The sequence below is a fragment of the Gekko japonicus genome, unplaced genomic scaffold (genome assembly GCF_001447785.1).
Source record: "Gekko japonicus isolate JY-2015 unplaced genomic scaffold, Gekko_japonicus_V1.1 scaffold251, whole genome shotgun sequence".
Taxonomy (NCBI): Eukaryota; Metazoa; Chordata; class Lepidosauria; order Squamata; family Gekkonidae; genus Gekko; species Gekko japonicus.
In genome coordinates, this window is record NW_015161956.1 from 1,300,268 (window position 1) to 1,320,949 (window position 20,682).

The 20,682-nt window shown below is 41.7% G+C and overlaps 1 protein-coding gene across 1 annotated transcript in view; it reads left to right on the forward strand.

Moving 5' to 3' along the window:
- Positions 1-20,682, forward strand: part of LOC107126016 (MAX gene-associated protein-like) — a 98,278-nt gene that overhangs the window by 14,636 nt on the left and 62,960 nt on the right. The window contains exons 6-10 of the mRNA XM_015429510.1: positions 1,089-1,220; positions 1,826-1,924; positions 5,134-5,765; positions 7,096-7,441; positions 15,664-15,899. Of these exons, the coding sequence (XP_015284996.1) occupies positions 1,089-1,220; positions 1,826-1,924; positions 5,134-5,765; positions 7,096-7,441; positions 15,664-15,899 (1,445 nt within the window). The remainder of the gene's footprint in view (positions 1-1,088; positions 1,221-1,825; positions 1,925-5,133; positions 5,766-7,095; positions 7,442-15,663; positions 15,900-20,682) is intronic.

Consider the following 20,682-nt stretch of genomic DNA (forward strand, 5'->3'; position numbering starts at 1 on the left):
CATCAGTGCACTGACGAAGGGTTTTTTCCTCCCAATTATGGGCTGGGTATGCTATCCTTATTATTCAATGTGAAAAAGACTTACTGTCATCCCACTTCAGGAGGCCAGTGGGAGTTTGTGTCTCTTCCCCTGTGAGCAGCTCATGGACTCGCACTTCCAAAGATTAAACATTGTATGGAGATATTCATTTGGAATGTAATTCTGTAAGGAAACTAGGAGGGCCCTAGGCAAGCCAAGTCTCTCCCTCCTGATCTTTTTACAAATAAAAATCTTTTCCAGAAAAGAGAGGGTAGAAAAGCCCATTATATTGTGGAGGGAAGCTGGAGTTGGCAGCAGGTGTGTGTGTGAAATTTCACCTCCCTCACCAATTGTCCTTTCAATGTTTACTTCTTGCCCTTGACAGCTCCTGCCCCCCCTCCCCCCCCAGGGTGTTAAGTGGAAGAGAACCTGTCTCGGGATACTATGGAAGTCTCAAAGTCTGACTTTTGTGGGAAAGCAGAGTAGCATAGGGAATGCTTTGGGAAGAGACTGTATCTGTCTCAGGGCCCAGTTTCGGAGGGAAACCAACTAATGATTTGTAGTATTGGAGGAGTTGACATTTACAGTGTAAGTCTCCTGAGGCTGAAGGAAGGCTGATCTTTACCTCAAGAATAAAAACTTGGCTGATAACTCTTTTCTGCACCCAAAGGTTGACATCTGGAATGTTACATAGTAACTGCGTTTAGAAGGCCACTTGGGTTCCTTCTGTCAGTAGAAGGCTGGAGTAGAGACCACACTGGTCAGACTACAGCATGCTACCTCTTCTACACATTTGAAACCCTGGTTGTGATAGGAAACCACTGACCACTCTTAAAAAATGTAAGGGCACTTAAAGTGTTCTTAACTGTGTGGTTAGATACAGGCCGGTAATTTTTAGTTTAATCAGTGTGCACAAAATGTTCAGATGTCAAATGTTCCTAAGCCAGTAGCTTTGTCTTTACATAGTATAATGCTGGCCCAGAGAGAGGAATTTGCTTTTTTTACCTAGCTTCATATTAAAATTGTTTTCAAAATTGTATATAATTACTGGTGGCATTTTATTTTTATAGTGGGACTAAAGTTGAATTTTGTGGACCCGACAATGAGTATTGACTTGAAATACTTAGGTGTGCAGCTGCCACTAAGTTATTCAAATGACTGTCCTTTGTGGAAAACCCTGGGAACCAATTCCTGCTCTGCTGGTAAGACCAGATCTTTTCCTGCGGATGTAGTGGTGGGGCTTGAGTTGTAGAGTAAATCTCTTAAAAATGTTTGAAACAGTTGGATTTTGGTGAAGCAAGATCGACCATCTTGAACTTTTTAATTGAACTGTAGAGCACCATTTTTAATTTGTATTTATTGAAGTTTTAATGTAACTTGTGTTTTATTTCCGGCGTTCGCCGCTTGTTTTTGCCGCCCTGGGCCGTATGGGTAGGGCGGGATATAAATCCCAGAATAAAATAAATAAATAAATAAATAAATAAATTTCTTAGAGCTGGGCACAGTTCTGAATAGGCATGCTTAGGATTGCTCTGTAACCGTTTTTGGCTTTGAATGGGATCAGGCTATGACTAATAAGGGGATTTGTTTATTTAGTGAATATATGAGCTTGATCTGATATATTTTCCAAGCTGTGTTCTCAGAAGATTAGCAACAGTGTTTTTATGACTCATTAAAAATTGCTCTATGTGCAATGGCACTCTAAACTCTAAACAGTGTAACTTGAGGACTGCATGGTTAATGTTGCATATTTTCCATAGTATTCCTAATTGCTAAACTTAGTTGCCTTCCCCCTTCTCCCTCCCAGATGCTGGGCTTCCCTTTGTTTCTAGAACTGGGAAGACAAATGACTTCACAAAGATAAAGGGATGGCGAGGGAAGTTACATACTTCTTCAAAAAATGAAGGTAAGAAACATTTAAGATGTTCCTCTTCTGGATTGGAGGAGAAGAAAGAATTCTGCAGTAATCTTCACTCACTTAATTGTTAACAGAAAGTTGAGGGACATAACTGTGATCTTAGTATTGGATTATGCACTGAAGAATGGGAAGTGAGAACTTTGAGATACTTGGATATATTACAGGAATCTAGGCTGAGGTAATGGAAGAGGGATGGAAATACGTGCAAGGTGATGCCAGAATTCTTAACTGTTGGAAATCCCAGCTGATACTCCTAGCTCGTGAGGGTTAAGTAAAATAGCCCTGTAAATGTGTGTGAAGAACTTGAAGTGTGTGTGATGATATGCATAAATGCACAAACTACAGAGATGAGAGAGCTTTAAAAAACTAGGAACTGGCTATATTTTAATGAACATAAGAAGAGCCATGCTGAATCAGACGTGTGCTCCATCTAGTCCATCATCCTCTTTAATGCAATGGCCAAGTGGTTGCTGTGGAGGGCCAACAAACAGGACACAGAGGACAAGGCGTTTCCCTGTGTTAATGTTCAACGTTAGCATAGAATTGGTAACAATTTCTTAGAATTTTTAAAATACTGCTTTTTGTGCTTTCTGCTGGAGCTTTTTGGGTATGATTTCCAGTCACATCATTGAGATCCTATAGAGAATCCTTAGCCCTCATCCCTGCTAAACATAATTGGGTATCTAGTTACTTCATCTTTACTACTAAGATTACATTCTCTAAATCAGCAGCTACCACCACCTATTGAGAAAACCTAAGAAACGTTAATTTAAAATCCTAAAATAGAACTTTGCCAGCTTTCAGTTTCTCACCTATCTCCTTACTACTCAAATTATGCCTTTTAACATAGAGAGAAATAACATAAGATTGCAGCAGAAGTAAATAAATAAAATAAAAATGAGGCAGTATGAACAGCAGTGCAGAATCAGACCAGTGGCCCAAGGGACGTTTCTCCTGAATCTTGTTGCCTATCAACTTAACAGGTTTTAGTATTATGGGGGAGAGAGAAAACTTTTTTGCTCCACTTTCTTCACCCCTTGCATAATTTTATAAGCCTGTGTCATGTCCCTCCCCTCAGTAATCTTTTCTCTAAAATTAAAAGCCTCCTTCTTATCCTCTCTGTATAGGAAAGTTGCTCCAACTCCTTAATAACTTTGCTTTCATTAAAATTATCAGAACAATATACAGTATTCTAAATGCGTCTACACTTTGTACAAAGGCGCTATGATAGGGCTGTTTAGTTTTCAGTTACTTTTCTCATAATCTCTCATATAGAATTTGCCTTTTTTGTTCATCCCTAAAGCATTGTTAGTGCTTTTTTCTAAAAAAAAAACATGACAAAGACAACTGTTTTAGGTTAGAATTCTAAGACCCTTTCTACCTCTTGGGAAGAGAAGCACAGCCAAGTTCAGCACTGTCTGGCTCCATGACCAATTACTCAGTTCAAAAACCCCTAGCTGGTGAGCTTTAGAATGAAACTTGTAGCCCAACAGAACAGTGAAATAGATTCTTGAGCACAATATGATTGAAGAAAGGAAGCAGTTGATTTGGTGATATAGATGATTCCTTTGTGTTGGATAAATTCAACTTGTCATAGCCATTGCCCACTGGGGTGTTTTGATACTGTAGGGGGATAAGAAATGAAGCCCAGAAACAAGCAGTCTTTGTGTGACTGCTGTTTTATTTAAAATGGAGGTAACTCTAGCTAATCTAGAGGATATGTGTCTAGATATATTCCTAACTTCCCCACTCACCATGTGCAGAAAGAAGCAGAAGTCCAAATCAGGAAATCTTGTAGTTTTATTAAATGTGGAATCTCTTTAAATTGAATGTCCTTTATTGAAACCTCTAGGTATGTTTAAGTTCCCAAGATCAGAGGATAGTGTACCATTCATTAAATGCTATTTCTGTAGTAAGCAGAGCAGAAAATAAAATGCATAAGTCCAACTGATCTCACTGTGTGGAAGGGGTATGAGGAGTAAAGTTCGAAGGGACCTGTAGTCTTTAGTGCGGGCGGCTATAAAGCCTGCAATTCCAGAATGTGATTCTCTGTCTTTGCAGTTTTATTCTCGAAGAAAGATCTTGAATGCCTGTATCAGATAGTAATGTGATCATGTAGTTAAGACATTTGACCCACATGCTGAATGATCATATAGTGTATTCATTCAATTAACCAGGATCATTATGCTACTACTAAGTTGACTGTGTTCTGCTAACTAGGTAGCTTTTTGCTCATGCATGGCACCCCCCTTAGCAAAATAGAATTGTAGAGTCTACTTTATTTATATTTATTTTGTATTTTTGCTTTTTGTGTGTGCGTGTGCCTGTGCCTGGAAGTCCTGGTGACCTCTGACAAGGGGCATGGAGGACTTTTAGAGAAGTGGCTTGATAGCCTGCCTCTGCCTCCAGACAGTGGTAGTCTTTGGAGGTTTCCCATCCACATACTTGCCAGGGTGGCCTGGCTTAGCTTCCGAGGCCTGATGAGATTGGGCTTGCCTGGGTTATCCAGGTCAGGGCGGATCTAGTTTATTTTGTAACACATGGTCTAAAATCAGTTAAATTCAGTTAAAATAAGTTTAATTAAGCCCTTTTTTTACAAATAGGAATAAGGGTCAAGTACTAATGCGTAATATAGAGGTTTAGAATCAAGAATATGAGGGTTTTCAATGAATAACTGTAATTTAGTTCAATTTTTGCATCATTCAATCCCTTTTTCCTCACACACTTTACAGGTGATGATAGTTCCTGCTGAGGGTTACCTGCTGAGGCTTATTTCACTGTTCCAACACTTTGTCTTGTGAACTGAACCACCAACCACAAGATACTGTTCTGTTTCTTTTGATACCGTGGTATTTTTAGCTGTCTAGACACTCTTAAGTTACCCAAAGTTACCACATTTATTGTTATACCAAAAGAGAAATCTAATCTTGGATTTATTTGCAGCCCTTGAAAGTTAGAAGCCTTTCATAATTGCCCTCTCAGAGTAAGTTTAGTTAGTATCTTTCCTGAGCTCTGTGATAGTGGGGAAATGTTTGATACTTAAGTGGCTATTGTGTAACAGTTCCTAAAGTTTTTATAGTTAAGAGTACATATTCTGAATGCTTCAGCAATATACAATAAACAGAATTTACCCAGCAGTTTCTCATAGTGATGTGGGCAGTATTCTTTATCTGAAGTTGATTTATGTGATTATTCAGGTAGCATTTTAGAAGGCTCCTTGAAGAATCGATCTGCCTTCTGCAGTGACAAGCTTGATGAATACTTGGAAAATGAAGGGAAGCTGATGGAAACGAACATGGGATTCTCTCCTAGCACATCCAGTGGTCCTGTGGTTTACCAGCTTCCAACTAAAAGCACCAGCTATGTACGGACACTAGATAGTGTTCTAAAAAAGCAATCCACCACTACTCCATCTGGCCGTTATACTTTCAAGCCTCTTTCTGTGCCTTCTGTCTCTGGAAAGAAAAGAAAGAAAATTAAGAGTAAAAAACAAGCACACTCTAGAGGCAAAGGAAAGCCATCTTTTGTAACAAAGCAGAAATGCAGCTTATCTGTTTCAGAAGACAAAGTCAGTAAATCTCAGCCAAGTAGTCACACAACTGAGGTAGATGCTCTCATAGCACTGAGCACAGATGAAGCAGTGCAAGGAAAACAAATTCCTGTGCGTCAGGCACAGCCGCAACATCAAAATAGTCGCCCACCAAGTTTATCTAAGACACAGTTGAAGTTGATGTTCTTGGAGGATTGTGCATTGTGGGATGGTAAGCCACGTACCTATATTACTGAAGAACGAGCAGACTTATCTCTCTCAACTCTACTTACAGCTCAGGTAAGCTGCTGAAATTGTTGTTTGCTTTCATCTTACTTTTTTAGACTTCAGAAATGTGGCAAAGAGAATTTGTAGCAAGGTTAATTGTCTTAATTTATATCTGAAATGTCTTGTTTTGTGCTGTAGATTTTCAGTTGAGGCAAGAAATTAACGGAAGTGCCAGTAAGTCTAGATAGTCTGTCTATTTTATGTCATATCAGTGTAGGTCAGGGGAGGGCAGACTTTATTTCATTTCTGTGAGCTACTTGCTTTGTCAAGAGTCCTGGGAACTACCAGTCAGAAACAGGTGGCCTGGTGGGGGAGGCAGTCAGAAAATGGCAGCCTGTACAAAAGTTACAATATTCTAGAGTAGGTCTGCAGTGCTTCAGTATGGAATTCTTTTCTCTGCTGGACTCTGCTGCAAATCAATTTCTGACTTTCCCTGCAGGGGTAAAATAGTACTGCTACCTATGTGTTTTCTCTGGAAGAGGCAAACAGCAGCTTCGATGCAGGGAGAACGAGTCAGTAGCAGTGTTCTTTCCCATCCAGAGCAACAGTGTATGTGTGCACGTGTGGTGGAAGAGGAGAGCAGTAGTTGGGAAGGGATGCTGTCATTTTATCTTCACAAAGCAGAGAGATGTTTTTAATTGCTTAGAGAGGGATTGGTCACGCCAAGTGACCTTCGTGCCTACCCACTGAGCTAGATTATGCAGTAGATTTACTTTGACCAGCAAAATGTGTTGTGATACATAATAATCATTGGCACATAACACTAGTTTGGAAACCAAATTTGGAAAAAAGGTCTTCCTTCTCTTATGCAGCCTGATCCGTAGAATTAGAATTATTTATATTGATACCTGGTATAGAGAAAGTGTTTAGAATGTTCTTCTATTGCATGTTCTAGGAACATACAAACAAAAAGTGCAACCCATTTATTATAGAATTTATTATCCCAAGATGTTGTGATGCTTCTACTTCAGATGATTTCACACAAGGCATTCGTGGAGGATAGGTCCATCAATGGCTATTAGGCATGATGGGTAAATGGAAACTTGATATAGTTTTCCAAAATAGTGTACAAGTTACAGCTGGCAACAACTGGAGAACATTTTGGCTTTTGTGCTTTATTGCACACCTCATGGGCATCTGGTTGACCATTGTAAGAAACGCAGTGCTGGAGTAGATGGACTATTGGTCTGATCCAGAATCCCTCAATGAAGTAATTCCTCATCACTGAAAGCAAACTAAATACTTAATTTCAGGACCCTGTATTATAGGTATTTCTTTTCACTTGATATGTGTATACAATTATTTTTCTGAATATTTGCAAATAACGCCTATATTCTTTCAGGCATCACTCAAAAACAAACCAATCCACAAAATCATCAAAAAGCAGGCGCCACCATGCAACAATGATTTCTGCCGACTTGGCTGTGTCTGTTCTAGCCTAGCTCTTGAGAAACGCCAGCCTACACACTGCCGAAAGCCAGATTGCATGTTTGGCTGCACGTGTTTAAAGAGAAGAGTGGTCCTAGTGAAAGGAGGTTCCAAGAACAAGAAGATCCTGGAGAAGTCTCTGCCTGGAAAGCGTTGGTTGTATCATGGGAAAGAACAAGAGCAATGGGAGGAGGAGACAGAAAAAGGAGAGGTGCAAGAGAAACTGAAAGATAAGAAAAGAAAAAAGAAGATGGAATATAGTAAGTAGTGGTCAGCAATTTCAAAGTCAGTCACTTCCTTTGTGCAGTGGGATTTCTCCTGGTACATATCTGTCCGCATGTGCCCTTCTAAGCCCAGGAAAGTTGATTCTTAGAGTCTTGAGGCCTGCTTTGATGAATTGCCATTGAGGCTGGAAGACTCCATGGAAAAAGAGAACAAAACCACCCATTCCTGCCTCTTCCACAAGTACTAGCCTTGCTTACTGTAGAAGCAGAAAGGTGATTTTACCTCCTGACCCATGGAGCTATTAGTCATCTTTCCTAGGGTTGGAAGGGGCTGCTGGCAAGAGAGGGATATAGAAAGGATCTTTCACTGTCAGCATCTTCTGACAAGTAGCAAGATCTGTCATAATAATTATCAATAATTATGACCATAAAATATCAGCATAATATGGACTACAGTTCATCTAAAGTTAGTTGTGACTAAATCTCACTGAAATGAGTGCAACAAATTAGTGGCAACTCTTCTATTGTTTTTACTGAGACTTTTAAGGTGCCATTCTGTGGATACTGTGGATTAACACTATTTAACATACTAGGACTTGCTTCCAGATTTTAAAAATTGTGCTGTTCAGTGGCCATGTGGGTTTGTTAAATGTAGTTTAGAAATACAGTCAAAGTACCATCTTTTTCTAACTGTATCAAATGACATTTTTTTTCTGATTGATGGCCATATAAGATATACTACAGATCATGCATCCATTTAAGACAGAGTGGTTTGAGCACTCAACTGCTATTAGGGAAACTCGGATTCAGATCTGTTTTTGTCATCACAATTATAGGATGACCTGGGACCAGTTATTCATTTGGCTTAACCTACATTGGAGAGTTTTTGTAAAGATAAAAATGGAGAACATTAATACCATGTATACCAACAAGGCTCCTTGGACATGACAAAATATGAGACGGTTTTAGATATCAAGTAGTAGTCTGTGGCTTCATTTGACAAGCTTAGGGCCAAGGCATGTAGCTCTGGGGAACTTAGCTGTTGAGAAGTCCTTTTATATTATCAGTTTAAGTGTTAGTGCAACAGATTATTGCTAGTGATGTTGTAATTTTGTCTTGTGCAGTTAACAGAGGCTGGAATTGTTCCTGCTGGTCCAGATCACTGGGTTACAGGATGAGAGCCCAAGGCCTAGAGCCTTAGTTTGTGTACCTCACTTAAACTCTGTTTTTTAAAGCAGCACCTGAAAAAGTGAAGGACATATTCAGCCAGATTATTTAGCTCGGGGTGTCAAACATACGGTTCGTGGGCCGAATCCAGCCTGAGAGCAACTGGCTGTGTGCTGTTTCCTGTTCCTTATATAACAGCTCCTTCTGGCCAGTCTCTCCTAGTTCCTGCTTCAGAGGAGAGAAAGAAAGCCTTCGATTGGCTTAGGGCTCCTCTTCCCTCCTCATCTGGGGAGGGTGGGGGAGGAAAAGAGCCAGAGAGTGAAGAAGAGATTGGATTTATACCCTGCCCTTCACTCAGAGTCTCAGAGTGGCTTACAAACTTCTTTCCCTTCCCCTCCCCACAACAAACACCCTGTGAGGTAGGTGGGGCTGAGAGAGCTCTTTCCAGAACTGTCCTTGAGAGAACAGCTCTGACAGAACTATGGCTTGCCCAAGGTCATCCAGCAGCTGCAAGTGGAGGTGTGGGGAATCAAACCCGGTTCTCCCAGATTAAAGTCCACGCACTTAACCACTACACCAAATTGGCTGGGGGAATGGCGTTACATTTTATGGCACACATGGCCTGCCCGACCAAGTGACATTTATGTCAGATCCAGCCCTTGTAAGAAATGAGTTCGACACCTCTGATTTAGCTGATTCCAGGTGCCCCTGTTCAGTTCTCTTGAACAAAAGGCCATCATAGGTAAACAACACTGAAGGGTAAGCCTGACTAATACCTAGTCTGTAAAGTCTCCTGAATTTATGAATTTACAGGCTGATGCTATTGTGTTGCTTTATGATGTAGAGCAGTTTAAGGAGGTGCTTTCAATTATGCAGCATACAATTTCAGAGATTAATGCAGTATACAACCCAAATGGATATTCTGGCTCAAATTCTTGGTTTAACAGTGAATGTTCTGTTCTCAAGAAGCAAGTACATGGCATGTATCGCTACTATAGGAAAAATAATCTCAGAGTTCTGCCATCTCAATACTTATGACTGAACGAGTATAGGAAGTTATTAATGAAGTAGTCCCATCTCTTTGCAAATGCATCACTATCTAACAATTCTAAATTATTTTGGCCTATAATGACCAGTGCCGTAATACAAATCCCTTGTATGTCTGTATTCAGATTTCTATATGGGAAAAACACTACCAACATACATTTAATAATTATAGAAATTTCGAGACCAGGGCTGTTATGCCATCATTGGAAATTGCCCCAGAATGACCTCCAGTTAATATTGGAGAAGTTGAAGAACTTACAGCTCACGAAATAAGAGAAGGCTGGTCCAGATGGTATTCTCCCTGAGCTGATTAAATCCAATATAAAATGCTGTCTTGCTGCTATCATCCTTATTTATGAGTATGCCTAGTATATGAATTAAAGCAATAATTATCCCAGTTGACAAAAAAGGAGACAAAAGGGATTCTGCCCTGTAATTGGAAAGATGGGCACCAGCTCTCTTTGCGAGAAGCTGACAGTCTGGCTAGGTAACACCAGTATTCTTCATAAAGAGCAACTGGTTTTAACCCAGGTCACTTTACTCTAGAATGCTCTGTGGTGTTAGCACATTCAGTAAAGAAATATAGGCAATAAGTAGGAGGGGAAATGGTTTGCAGCTATGTCAGGCCCAGTCCTGACCTATTCCTTTTTATAGGAGAAAATGCCCCAGTTCTGATGGAAACAAATGGCAAAGAGAAAGGGGTTTTATAGCTTACCGGAAGGGGCAAAATCTCCCTCAGTGGAGGGAGGTGTCCTTGTATTGGTTGTGCAGGGCATATGCAGGATTATTATTTTTTTTGCAAAGGAGGCATTCGGCTCTCCCAGTCTGTGCCCTACCTGCTCAGTGGATGGACAAGCTTCCACAGCTCTCTTGCTTTGCTTAGGAAAAATGCTTAAACATCTTAAATCAGCAGCAGCTGTCTCCTCCACCGCCTGTTCACTAATGGTGACAGCAGGGATGAAGAAGATGATGTCTCAAACAGAACACTGCATGGCAGTGGCTGGTGCTGAGCCACTGTGAGAGGACAACTTGGCTGTTTCATCCTCTGAGGACAGGCTCCTGCAGTGACAGCCACCAGTGCTTCCTCTTCAGCTGCCACTTCCCTGCTGAAGCACCGACATGGACAGGAAGTGGACAGCTGGACCTCTCACGCTCTGAAGCACTGGTGGCCGAGGGGCCTGTTGTCAGAGCTGCCGACACCTCATCTGAGCTGGCACCTCACATCGTGTCACACCCTGTCAGTGATACAAAACTAGGAAGACCCAGCAAGCACCATGCTGAATGGACACTCCCCTCCCAGCCATGTTCCTCAGCCATAGGAATGGATTCCAAAGGCAACAAGCGGGGGTGCACAGGAACTCAATTGCTGTTGGAGGGGGCTCTTCCTTTCCCTCTCCTCCAGTCATCCTTGATGGGGCTTCAGTCAGCCCAGATGTTTGTGCCTATATTACTCAAAGTGTTTAAGGACATTCCACAGGATCTGAAGGAAATGAAGTGTAAAAAAAGTTGCCATAGACAGAGGGACGAGGATTTGTCCTCTCTCCTCTGTCTTCTCCTTCAGTGGGGGAAGTCATCTGAACTGGTTAGGTTACACCTCTTCTCGCTCCAGGCAGGGCTGTGCAAATTTTGTGTGTCTCTCCCGGTACAGAGTGAGGCTTTCCTTCCAGTTTGGATAGCCCTGCCACTCCAGCAGGTCGCTAGCTCCTAGCTCCATTCTGAAGGCTGACTTACAGCAAGGTCTTACCTTTTCTGTTCAGTACAAAGTAACAGAAGTCCTAAACATGGATGAAGAGCAAATCAAAAAGATCCCGGACTCTGGATCTACAAAAAAGAAAGATTGCATCAAGGACAAACCTTACGTTATTAGTACTAGAAGGTCATGACCTACACATGGGCTGGCATGCCTATGGGTGGTACAAAAAAGACAAAATACAAAAAAGCTTTAATAAACACATAATTAGAGAAGCATTAATAAAAACTTGGAGAAATATAAAGGAGATGTTTTATGATAAAATACCAATGTGGGTATCCCCATTAGAAGCATTCGTATTACCAAATCTAATGATGGAAAGTAAAAAGGTCAGCTATGAAATATTATTAACGCAAAATAACGAACTGAAACCCTTTGAAACGTTACAAACACTGAACATTAATCTCACAAGTTGGGAAAAAATACAACTGAAATCAATATTTGCAAAGGATAAAACAAGAAGCTTTATAAAAACAAAATCAGAACTGGATAAAATATGGCTGTCATCAGCAGACAAAATGATACAGAAGTTATATAACTTCTTATTAAGTAAAGAGATGCAAGAGGAAATAATAAAACCATGTATGAAAGCCTGGATGAAAGTCTTGGGGCATAATATAAGTTTAGACAAATGGTTAAAAATGTGGAAATCAACAAAATTATTAAGAGCCACAGCATATAAAGAAAATATCTTTAAAATGTGCTATAGGTGGCATTGGACTCCTGAAAAGATCGCTAAGTGCTATAAAAGCAGTTCAGGGAATTGTTGGAGATGTAAAAAAAACATTGGGTCATATTATCACATATGGTGGAGATGTGAAAAGATAAATAAATTTTGGAAAACTATAAAACAAATAATATTAGAAATAACTGAAATAGATCTAAAGTTAGAACCAGAAGTATATCTACTCAATATGATACCAGATGGGATAAATTATAACGATTCATGTTTGATACTATGTCTAGAATACTTATAGCGAAATGTTGGAAATCAGAATACCAAACAGAGAAGAATTAACTATGAAAATTTTGGAAATAAAAGAAATGGATAAGATAAATATGATACTAGCAGGAAAAGAAGAAAAAATATTCAAAAAAAGATGGCAAAAATTAGATAGATGGATAAAGCAAAATATATAAGGAAAACTGCAAAAAAATGTGTTGTAAAGATTGTATATTTTGTTTACTTTTTTGTAATGGAAAACGATAAATTATTTTTTTTAAAAAGGACAAACCTTACCAGCTGACACTTTGGTCATGGGGGGAGGATTTCCTCAGGTGGAAGAAGCAGCGAAAGCTGTGATCATCAGGGCAGGAAGGTCGAAGGTTTTGGAGCCTTCCTCTGGCCCCCTACTACTGACTGCACTCAACTCTTTCCTGGGGCTCAGTCAAGCCTCTTCAGAGCACACTGCCTTGTCAATTTCAGATCCTCGCTATGCAGGCTCAGAGGCTGCCGAATCTTGCAGTGGGTTGCTTGAAGATGTTGCTGGTGAGCCCTCCCCCTCCCAGATCACCCGGTCGAACAGCCAGGTGGGAGCAGAATTTAAGTCAGCATTTTTTTCTCTCTGGGAACCCTGTCATGCTGCAGGCCTCTCCAGCTTTCCCTAGCTCCCTGATGACTATGGGAACCTCCAGCATGGTGTTTTCCCTGCCCTAATTTGCTGAGTAGGAATTGTAGCGGGATGCTATATCAGTTGGGAAACTGTATAAGGGTTTTTTTCCTCATCTATTCTGCGGCTTTTCAGTATCTCCAGTATAGGACTTTGGTGGTAATGGTGAGTTGATTTTCATTGATGATTGTTAGGTTAGCGGTGGATCAGTTTTCATTCAGAAGCTTGGTGAGACATGAGCTGGGGGAGAGTGTGTCCTTAGGATAGTGGAATCCATGGGGGGGGGGGAATGCATATGCCTTGCCCATGAAGCAAGGCGGAGGCGCAGCCCATACAAGGTTACCTTCCAGTCCACTGATGAGAAGAAACCCTCACAGTAAGTCCAGTGTTTCAGTCTCCCTCCTTTCATTTTTTATAGATCGAATTTAGGGGTGTGTGTGTGTAATTTCCACCTGTTAACACTGGCTACCATGAAAGTATGGCCTGTAAATATTAGCTTGGTTCCCATTACAACTCCAAGCCACCCAAGTCCAACCATATAACTAAGTGGTCAGGGAAACCCTTTTTGTAATAATGTGAAATGCTGTCCAGATCATGAAAATGATAGTGGCCATGAGAGTATAGCTGTGTTGTGAGTCATGTATTTTCTCCTTATTTGGGTGACCTGTTAATCAGATACCTGTTGGAGGCAAGGGAACTCAGGGACTTGAACCTTGGTCTATCCTAGCTTAAGCACTATGGCTTCATAAGAGAGGCAAAGGCTCTCTTCATCAAAATGCAGCACTTCCAGCGTCTGGGAGAACAGCTTCAAATAGACTCTTTCTGTCTTCCGACAGACGACACAAGATGTGTCCATCACGCAAGAAATTGTAGTACTACAGTTATTCAAATCTGCATCTGACCCACTTGCAGGATGTCATGAACTGTATCAGCTCAGTTTCCTGGGCAAAATCATGTCACTCCAGGCTATGACAGTGGCTACTACTATTCGGTCAACAGTGAGTTTCTTTTAGGCAGCTGATCCAGCTGAACATATCCCCAGACATCAGATGTGCTCTCCTGTGGTGCCTGAATCCCATTTACTGGTTCAGGAAATGCTACTGGCAGACCCCTTTTGTAAGCATCTTCTTTTCTACCTTTTTGTCCTTTCTTTTGCTGCCCAAGACTTAACACCTTTCCGAATACTGATTAGCAAGAACTGATACAACTTTCTCAGTTCTTATAATCTTATTTATTTGAAAAATTTCTGAGCTGCCTTTCCAGGGAACCTGCCTGAGATGACTTACAATATAAAACCAGACAATAATATCATCATACAAGTTATTAAAACACAGCATTCAGGAATACAGCTGGAGCATAAAACCACCCAAAACATGGAGCAGCTTAAAAGGACTCTTAAATATTTCTTAGGCTGACTATAAAACAGTGTCTTTCAAAATCAAAATGCTTTATAGAAACATTGAGTAAATAGAAAAGTTTGGCCTGGTACCTAAAAGAAAGTAGTGTAGATGCTAGACAAGCCTTGAGTAGAAGGGCATCCTGCATGCAGAGTGCCACCACTGAAAAAGCCCTGTCTCTGGTTGTCACCCATCTCAGTTCTGAAGGTGGTGGCTCACAGAGCAGGCTTGTGAGGAGGATCTTAGCTGGCAGACATTACAATATGGGACGGGACTATCCTTCAGGTACCCTGGTCCCAAGCCATTTAGGGCCTTAAAAATAACATTTTTAATAGCTTATGGTTTATAGGGCAGTTTTTAATTCCCTGCTGTCTTGAGCAGGACTCTGAAGAGGTGGTATAGAAATATTTATAACAATTACTTTGGATTGTGCCTGAAAACAGATGGGTAGCCTATGCAGATCTTTCAGCACTGGGGTTATATGATTCCTGTATCCCACCCCTGACAGTAGCTTGGCTGCTGCATTTTCAATCAACTAAAGTTTCTGAACCATTTTTGGAGGCAGCCCCATGTAGAGTGCATTACAGTAATCTAACTTGGATATGCCCAATCTTGGAAGCTAAGCAGGGTCAGCCCTGGTTAGTGTTTGGGTGGGTGACAACCAAGGAAGTCCAGGATCGCTACACAGAGACAGGTAATGGCAAACCACCTCCGAATATCTCGTGCCTTGAAAATCCTACAGGGTCACTGTAAATCAGTTGCGATTTGATGGGACTTTCCACCAACAACAACTTGAATGTAATCACAGCATGGATCACTGTGGTCAGATTGTGCTTTTCAAGGAAGTGCTGTAAACTAGCATATCAGCCAAAACTGATGTAAAGTGCTGTGTGCCATGGGGGAGATCTGAGCCTCCAGACACAGGCCAGGATCTCCAGTAGCATCCCTAAGCGACGAACCTGCTTCTTCAGGGGAGATGGAACTCCCTCCAGATCAGGCTGACCCCTAAATCCTTAAGCATTGACCCAACAGCATCTCAGTCTTGTCTGGATTGAGCTTCAGTACATCCAACCCATTGCCTTCTCCAAGTTGTTGTTGTTCAGTCGCACAGTCGAGTCCGACTCTTTGCGACCCCATGGACCAGATCCCGCCAGGCCTTCCTGTCTTCCGCCATCCGTTCTACCTGTCCAGGATTTATTTATAGTAAATCTTTCTGTAATATGTATTATAGCAGAGATCATTCATGGGAAAATAACCCTCTAATAAACTTCTGTACCTTTGTTTTAGCAATCTGTGACACAGAGCCAGAAAAACCTGTGAAGAACTTTCCATTGTGGGTAAAAGTAGATGGAGAGGTGGATCCAGAACCAGTTTACATTCCAACACCATCAACTATCGAATCCGCAAAACTGGCAGTACCTCCTACCATAGATGTTTTATCTGACAAGCCTGTGCTCAGCGGAGATAAGCCTGCACCTAGCATTGTCAAGCCAAGAATATATACACCCAGACCTAATCCAGTGGTAAGGAAACAAATTATTTTTAAAGATTAATCCAACAGTTTTGTATCTCTTTGTCTTAAAAGCACCCTGAATACAAGTTGGTGGAGATAAGAAGAAACTCCATGTAGGCATTTTTCTTGTAATTTTAAGACTGGTATGGTAGCCACATGCCTTTTGGGAAGCATTTCTTTATGAAGAGGTCTTGAGGCAATATAGAAATCTATATTGGAGTGGGAAATTTTAGAACATAAAAGAAGATAAGGAGCAGATATAATAGAAATGCCTTATTCCTTTATGAGGAGTGGTCTGTGACAGGTCAATGCTGAATAAAAAGAACTGGGGTTAGCTAGCAAATATATTGAACAATGTTTTTAGGGTGTTTGAAGTAGCTAGTGTTATTTGAATAATTCTTGGGAGAAGAGGGAAGGTTTAAGGTAGGAACAGAAAAGTGTCATAATCACAGGAGGGAATATAGTATAGTGGTTGCAGTGTTCAACTAGAACTGGGGAGGCTCTCATTCTTCAGCTCTCAGCCTAACTTGAAGGTATGGTGAAGGAAGGGAAAACTGTTCACATTACCCTGAGCCCCTCATGGGCAGCATAAAAGGCACGAATCATGAGTAACTAGTTGGTTGAAGGTTGAATTTTAACAATATCTTAAAAGGTACTCAAAGCAAACTTTAGCAACAAATTCAGTAAGAGTAACAAAGAAATTTTATTGTCTACTTATATTATTTGTAGTCTGCCTTTTTCACTTGAATTCGAGGTGGATTACACATAGTGAGTCAATATAATCGATAGGATAGGACATTCAGCAAACAGTACAATAAGAAGTAACTTTAGGAATCAGTTAGTGCAGTGTAGCTTTGTTGCATGTGTAGAAAAGCACTCTTGAATTATTTAGTTTTGCATAGTTTGCAGAAAGCCAGGAGAGTGGAAGCCTTCCTATCGCCCTCAGACAAACAGCAAATTGGATAGTGGGTGTGCCTAAGCATCTTTTAAAGCGACAGGCACAGATCTGGCAGTCAGTAATGCATTAATGATTTGTGTTGTCCTTGGTGATGATTTGTATAATCCTCTGCTGATTGTGAAGCACTGGCTTATTCTTCCTACCCTTGGGGAAAGTGAAAGGGTGTTCACCCTTTCCAAGCTGCTAGCTTTAGTTTCTGTTTGCCTTCCCAGGGGTCCCACAAGGTCTCAGAACAGAGAGGTAAGGGGATTGCTTCACCTTTGTTCTCACTCCTCTCTGCAGGCACCTCCTCTGCAACATGGAGGCATCCTTTGGCTTGTGTTTCCAGTCTCCTTTTAAACCCATGCAGGCTCCAGTTGTGGTCCCAGCCTCTCATGAGGTAAAGGGACCTCCTGAAGAGTTATTACTGCCAACTGCCTGCCTTGTTGCTAGGCAGCAGGCAAGGCCAGAGGGGTACAAGGGACTGGTACATCTGTCTATATCAAGGTCCAGTACAATCGGAAGACTCCAAATTTGATGAGTAAATTAAATAGTTTTTATTAAAATATTTCCCTAATTACAAGCACACTAAACACTCAAAAAAGAGCAAGCAATATGGAACTAAGAAAACAGAGGTGATTGATAGTGAATAGAGGGGTCAGTTACAGGGTGATACAATTTGTCTAGATGTGTAGGGGTCCATGGAGATGAGATTATGGCCCAAACCAAAGTTCAGGGGTGAACTGCCACTTGGCATCAGGGGCAGACACACAAAATCTGAGGCCATGTGCTCTGATGGATATAGACATTGGAGAACAATGCTGACCAATGGGAGATCTTGAGGGGCTTGCCCCAGGTGAAGATTACCTGGGCCAATCAGGTGTCCCAGGGGGTGCAGTTGTCAAGAGGGGCGCATCCTAGAAGTGACCAGTGAGGTCCCAGAGGAGCAGAACAATAGCTATGATGGGCCTAGCCAGGTGCTAGATGGTTGGCCTGGGAGTGTCCATTGTGGAACAATATGGTAGTCTGGTGTTTCTCTGGTGCCAGACAGAAGAGTTTCTTAATATGCAGCAGGATGAACTTGAATTGGTGACCATTCACTGTTTGTGGAAAATTAATGTTTACCTTTGATAGGTCTGGCATAGGTATAAGAATGCAGGTATTTTAGACAAATAGATGGAGACAGGAATGAGAGGATTATTCCATAGGTATTTCCTGACATATAGGTGAACAGAAGGTGGGGCTGGAAACATGTCACATACTTCATTCATGACAGTAGCACAGACCAGAGGCTCTTTGTCTCTGCCTGTCTGTACATTTGACAGACAAAAGACTAGCCATTTGGTCAGTAGGAGATGCCTGAGGCAAGGACAGAGATTTGCCCATTCTTAGTACTTTTGGACTGAGCTGACAGGACAGAAGGCGGGGGTGGTGGTGGTTGCTTGCATGGAGGATGTTTTGGCAGTGCCTGAGTTTTCTCAGCCAAGATTTGGTTCTCCTAGCCTCCCAGTAAAAGCCACTGTTTAAGCCAAGCCTGGCTTTATGAGGGTGTTTTAAGAAAAATGATGTGTCCCCACACTCCCCCTCTGGTTCGTGTGTCCCCTGAGTGTTGCCTCCTCACCAAAGGCGAAAGGTGCAAGTTGGAAACCACTACACGCTGGCAGAGACACTCAAGCAAGGGTCTTTTCTTCCAATAAAACTTATTTTTATTAAAAGATCAACATTCAACGTTTACCTGGCAAGGTGACCAGCAAGACGCTATGCCAGTTTGCCAACACAGTAGAATCCTATTTCCTAAATATTGATAGTAAATACACAGAAAAATAATCATGCAAGCAAAGTTCTATCCCACCCAAAGCATGCAGAGATGAAAGGCCCTTTCAGGCTGACTCCAAAAGGCTTGTCAGAGGGCAAAGGCCTCTCTTGTTCCTTCAAGAGCCAGCGAAAGTCTGTTGGATTTGACCTGTATTTATACCAAAATGATCAAAGAGGTCCCTCAATAATTACAGTTGTAAATTAACATTTAGAAGTTGAAATTGTCTTGCAGGAAATGTGCTTTCTTGGTCTCACACAACAAAAATTTATACTCTTATTTACTGGATCAATATAGTGTTATTGTTTTTCTGGTGTTCCCACCATTGGGATAAACTGTTCTTTGAAGTTATCAGAGAGAGAACTTTGAAGTTACCTCTGAGGTGGAAATGGGGTCTGTGTGAATCTCTGAATCTCAGGAATTAGTTTGCATTTTGGATTGAAGTATGTCATTCTTCAAATGGCCCTCCAGCTGCATTTTATTTGCCTAGGAAATTGTGAGTTTCACACCTAGGGAAACATTCATTGATTCAAATCCTGGGATTGGAATGTTGTGAACTTTTGCCGGGGTGACTGATAAAGAGATTTGTCTAGAACAAAGGACTTGAAACAGACCAGGCCTCCTTGCTGTTTTGCTAGCAAAAAAACCAGAGACAGATATATGAATTTTAGAAGCTATTGGGGTCATTTTAAAACCCAAACTTTCTATATTTCTAAAATTTCTCGTCACAATCCTCCATTTTTGGGTTTAAAAGGAACCCAAACAGAATTGGCTACAGGAAGCTATTAGGCCCACCCATCTATTTTACGTTGTTGTGGCGATATAGCTGCTGTGGAGTTAGAGACTATTTTGATTCCGGAAGAAAATACAGAAGGAATACATTTGCTGCACAGGAAATAGCAAGAAAACACACCAAGATTACAAAACCACCTAGCACCAAAAAGTGTAACAAGGTTTTGACCCAACCACTTAGGTTTGGGAGCCAGTCCCATAAATCCAGGGTAGCTTCCTGGGCTACCTGATGAAATACTTGTACTGCATTCTTTAAATCTTGTAAATATGGTTTCAGGGGTAGGTGCTCCTGGGAGGCTACCAGTGGTTAAGCTGCTGGTCGCGAGCCAGATTAATGGCTCAAGGCCGGGGTTGGTGACTTGCCCACATATTAGACAAGGAGGACACCTGCCTTGTCTGTTCCGCTACTTAGGAAATGCTCCCTTGCCATTTTTGTGGTTTATAAACTGTATATAGTTAATAAAGTGGCCTTTGTTTGATCCAAACTGTTGTCCGTCTCGTTACTCTGACTGCGGGGGCAAAACATCTACTGAGATCACCGTGAGAAGAAACTTGGCTATGGTGAGGTGGAGATAAGGAGGTGGGCTGTCTGCAGAGCACATCCTGTTATTTGAGTTCACAGTATGCTTGTAGCTTTCGATATACATGGCAGGGGGGAGGGAAAAGGGGGAAATCTAATAAAACACTGCTGAGCCAGTCCGGGTCAGACAGATTCTGCAGATCTGTGTCTCGTGTTGTTTTTGAACCCTTCAAGCCTACAACCATATTTCATGTAATGGTAGGTGATGGCAATAGTTATGCCACCTTAGTAGGAGGCTCCAGAAGGGGGCTACGGCTCCAGGACTATCCAAGCCTAGCAGGATCCTCCCCGGCCCAGATGGTCAGAGATGACAAAAGTTGTTTTAAAACCCTCAAACTCACTCCAAGGATGTCCAATGACAAACAGGGGCACCCAAGAATGTCCAGGGGAGCAGGGACTCAGATGAAACAGGCCAGGTCCACCCTTTTCCTCAGTCCTTCCTCATCGCTCCTCCACCAGGCCACACAATCTGTGGAGCAGCTGGTTGGCAGCAAAGATGAAGCCAACCACAGGACCGACTCACCCAAGTCCAGTCTGGAAACATCAGATGCCCAGGACTTCTCAAAGTCAGAGCCCAACCAGGACCAGCCCAGGTCTGCTCAAGGCTGCCCACCAGTTGCCCCAACCAGGGTTCCAGCATCAGCATCCTCACGGCAAGCACTGTGGCAAAA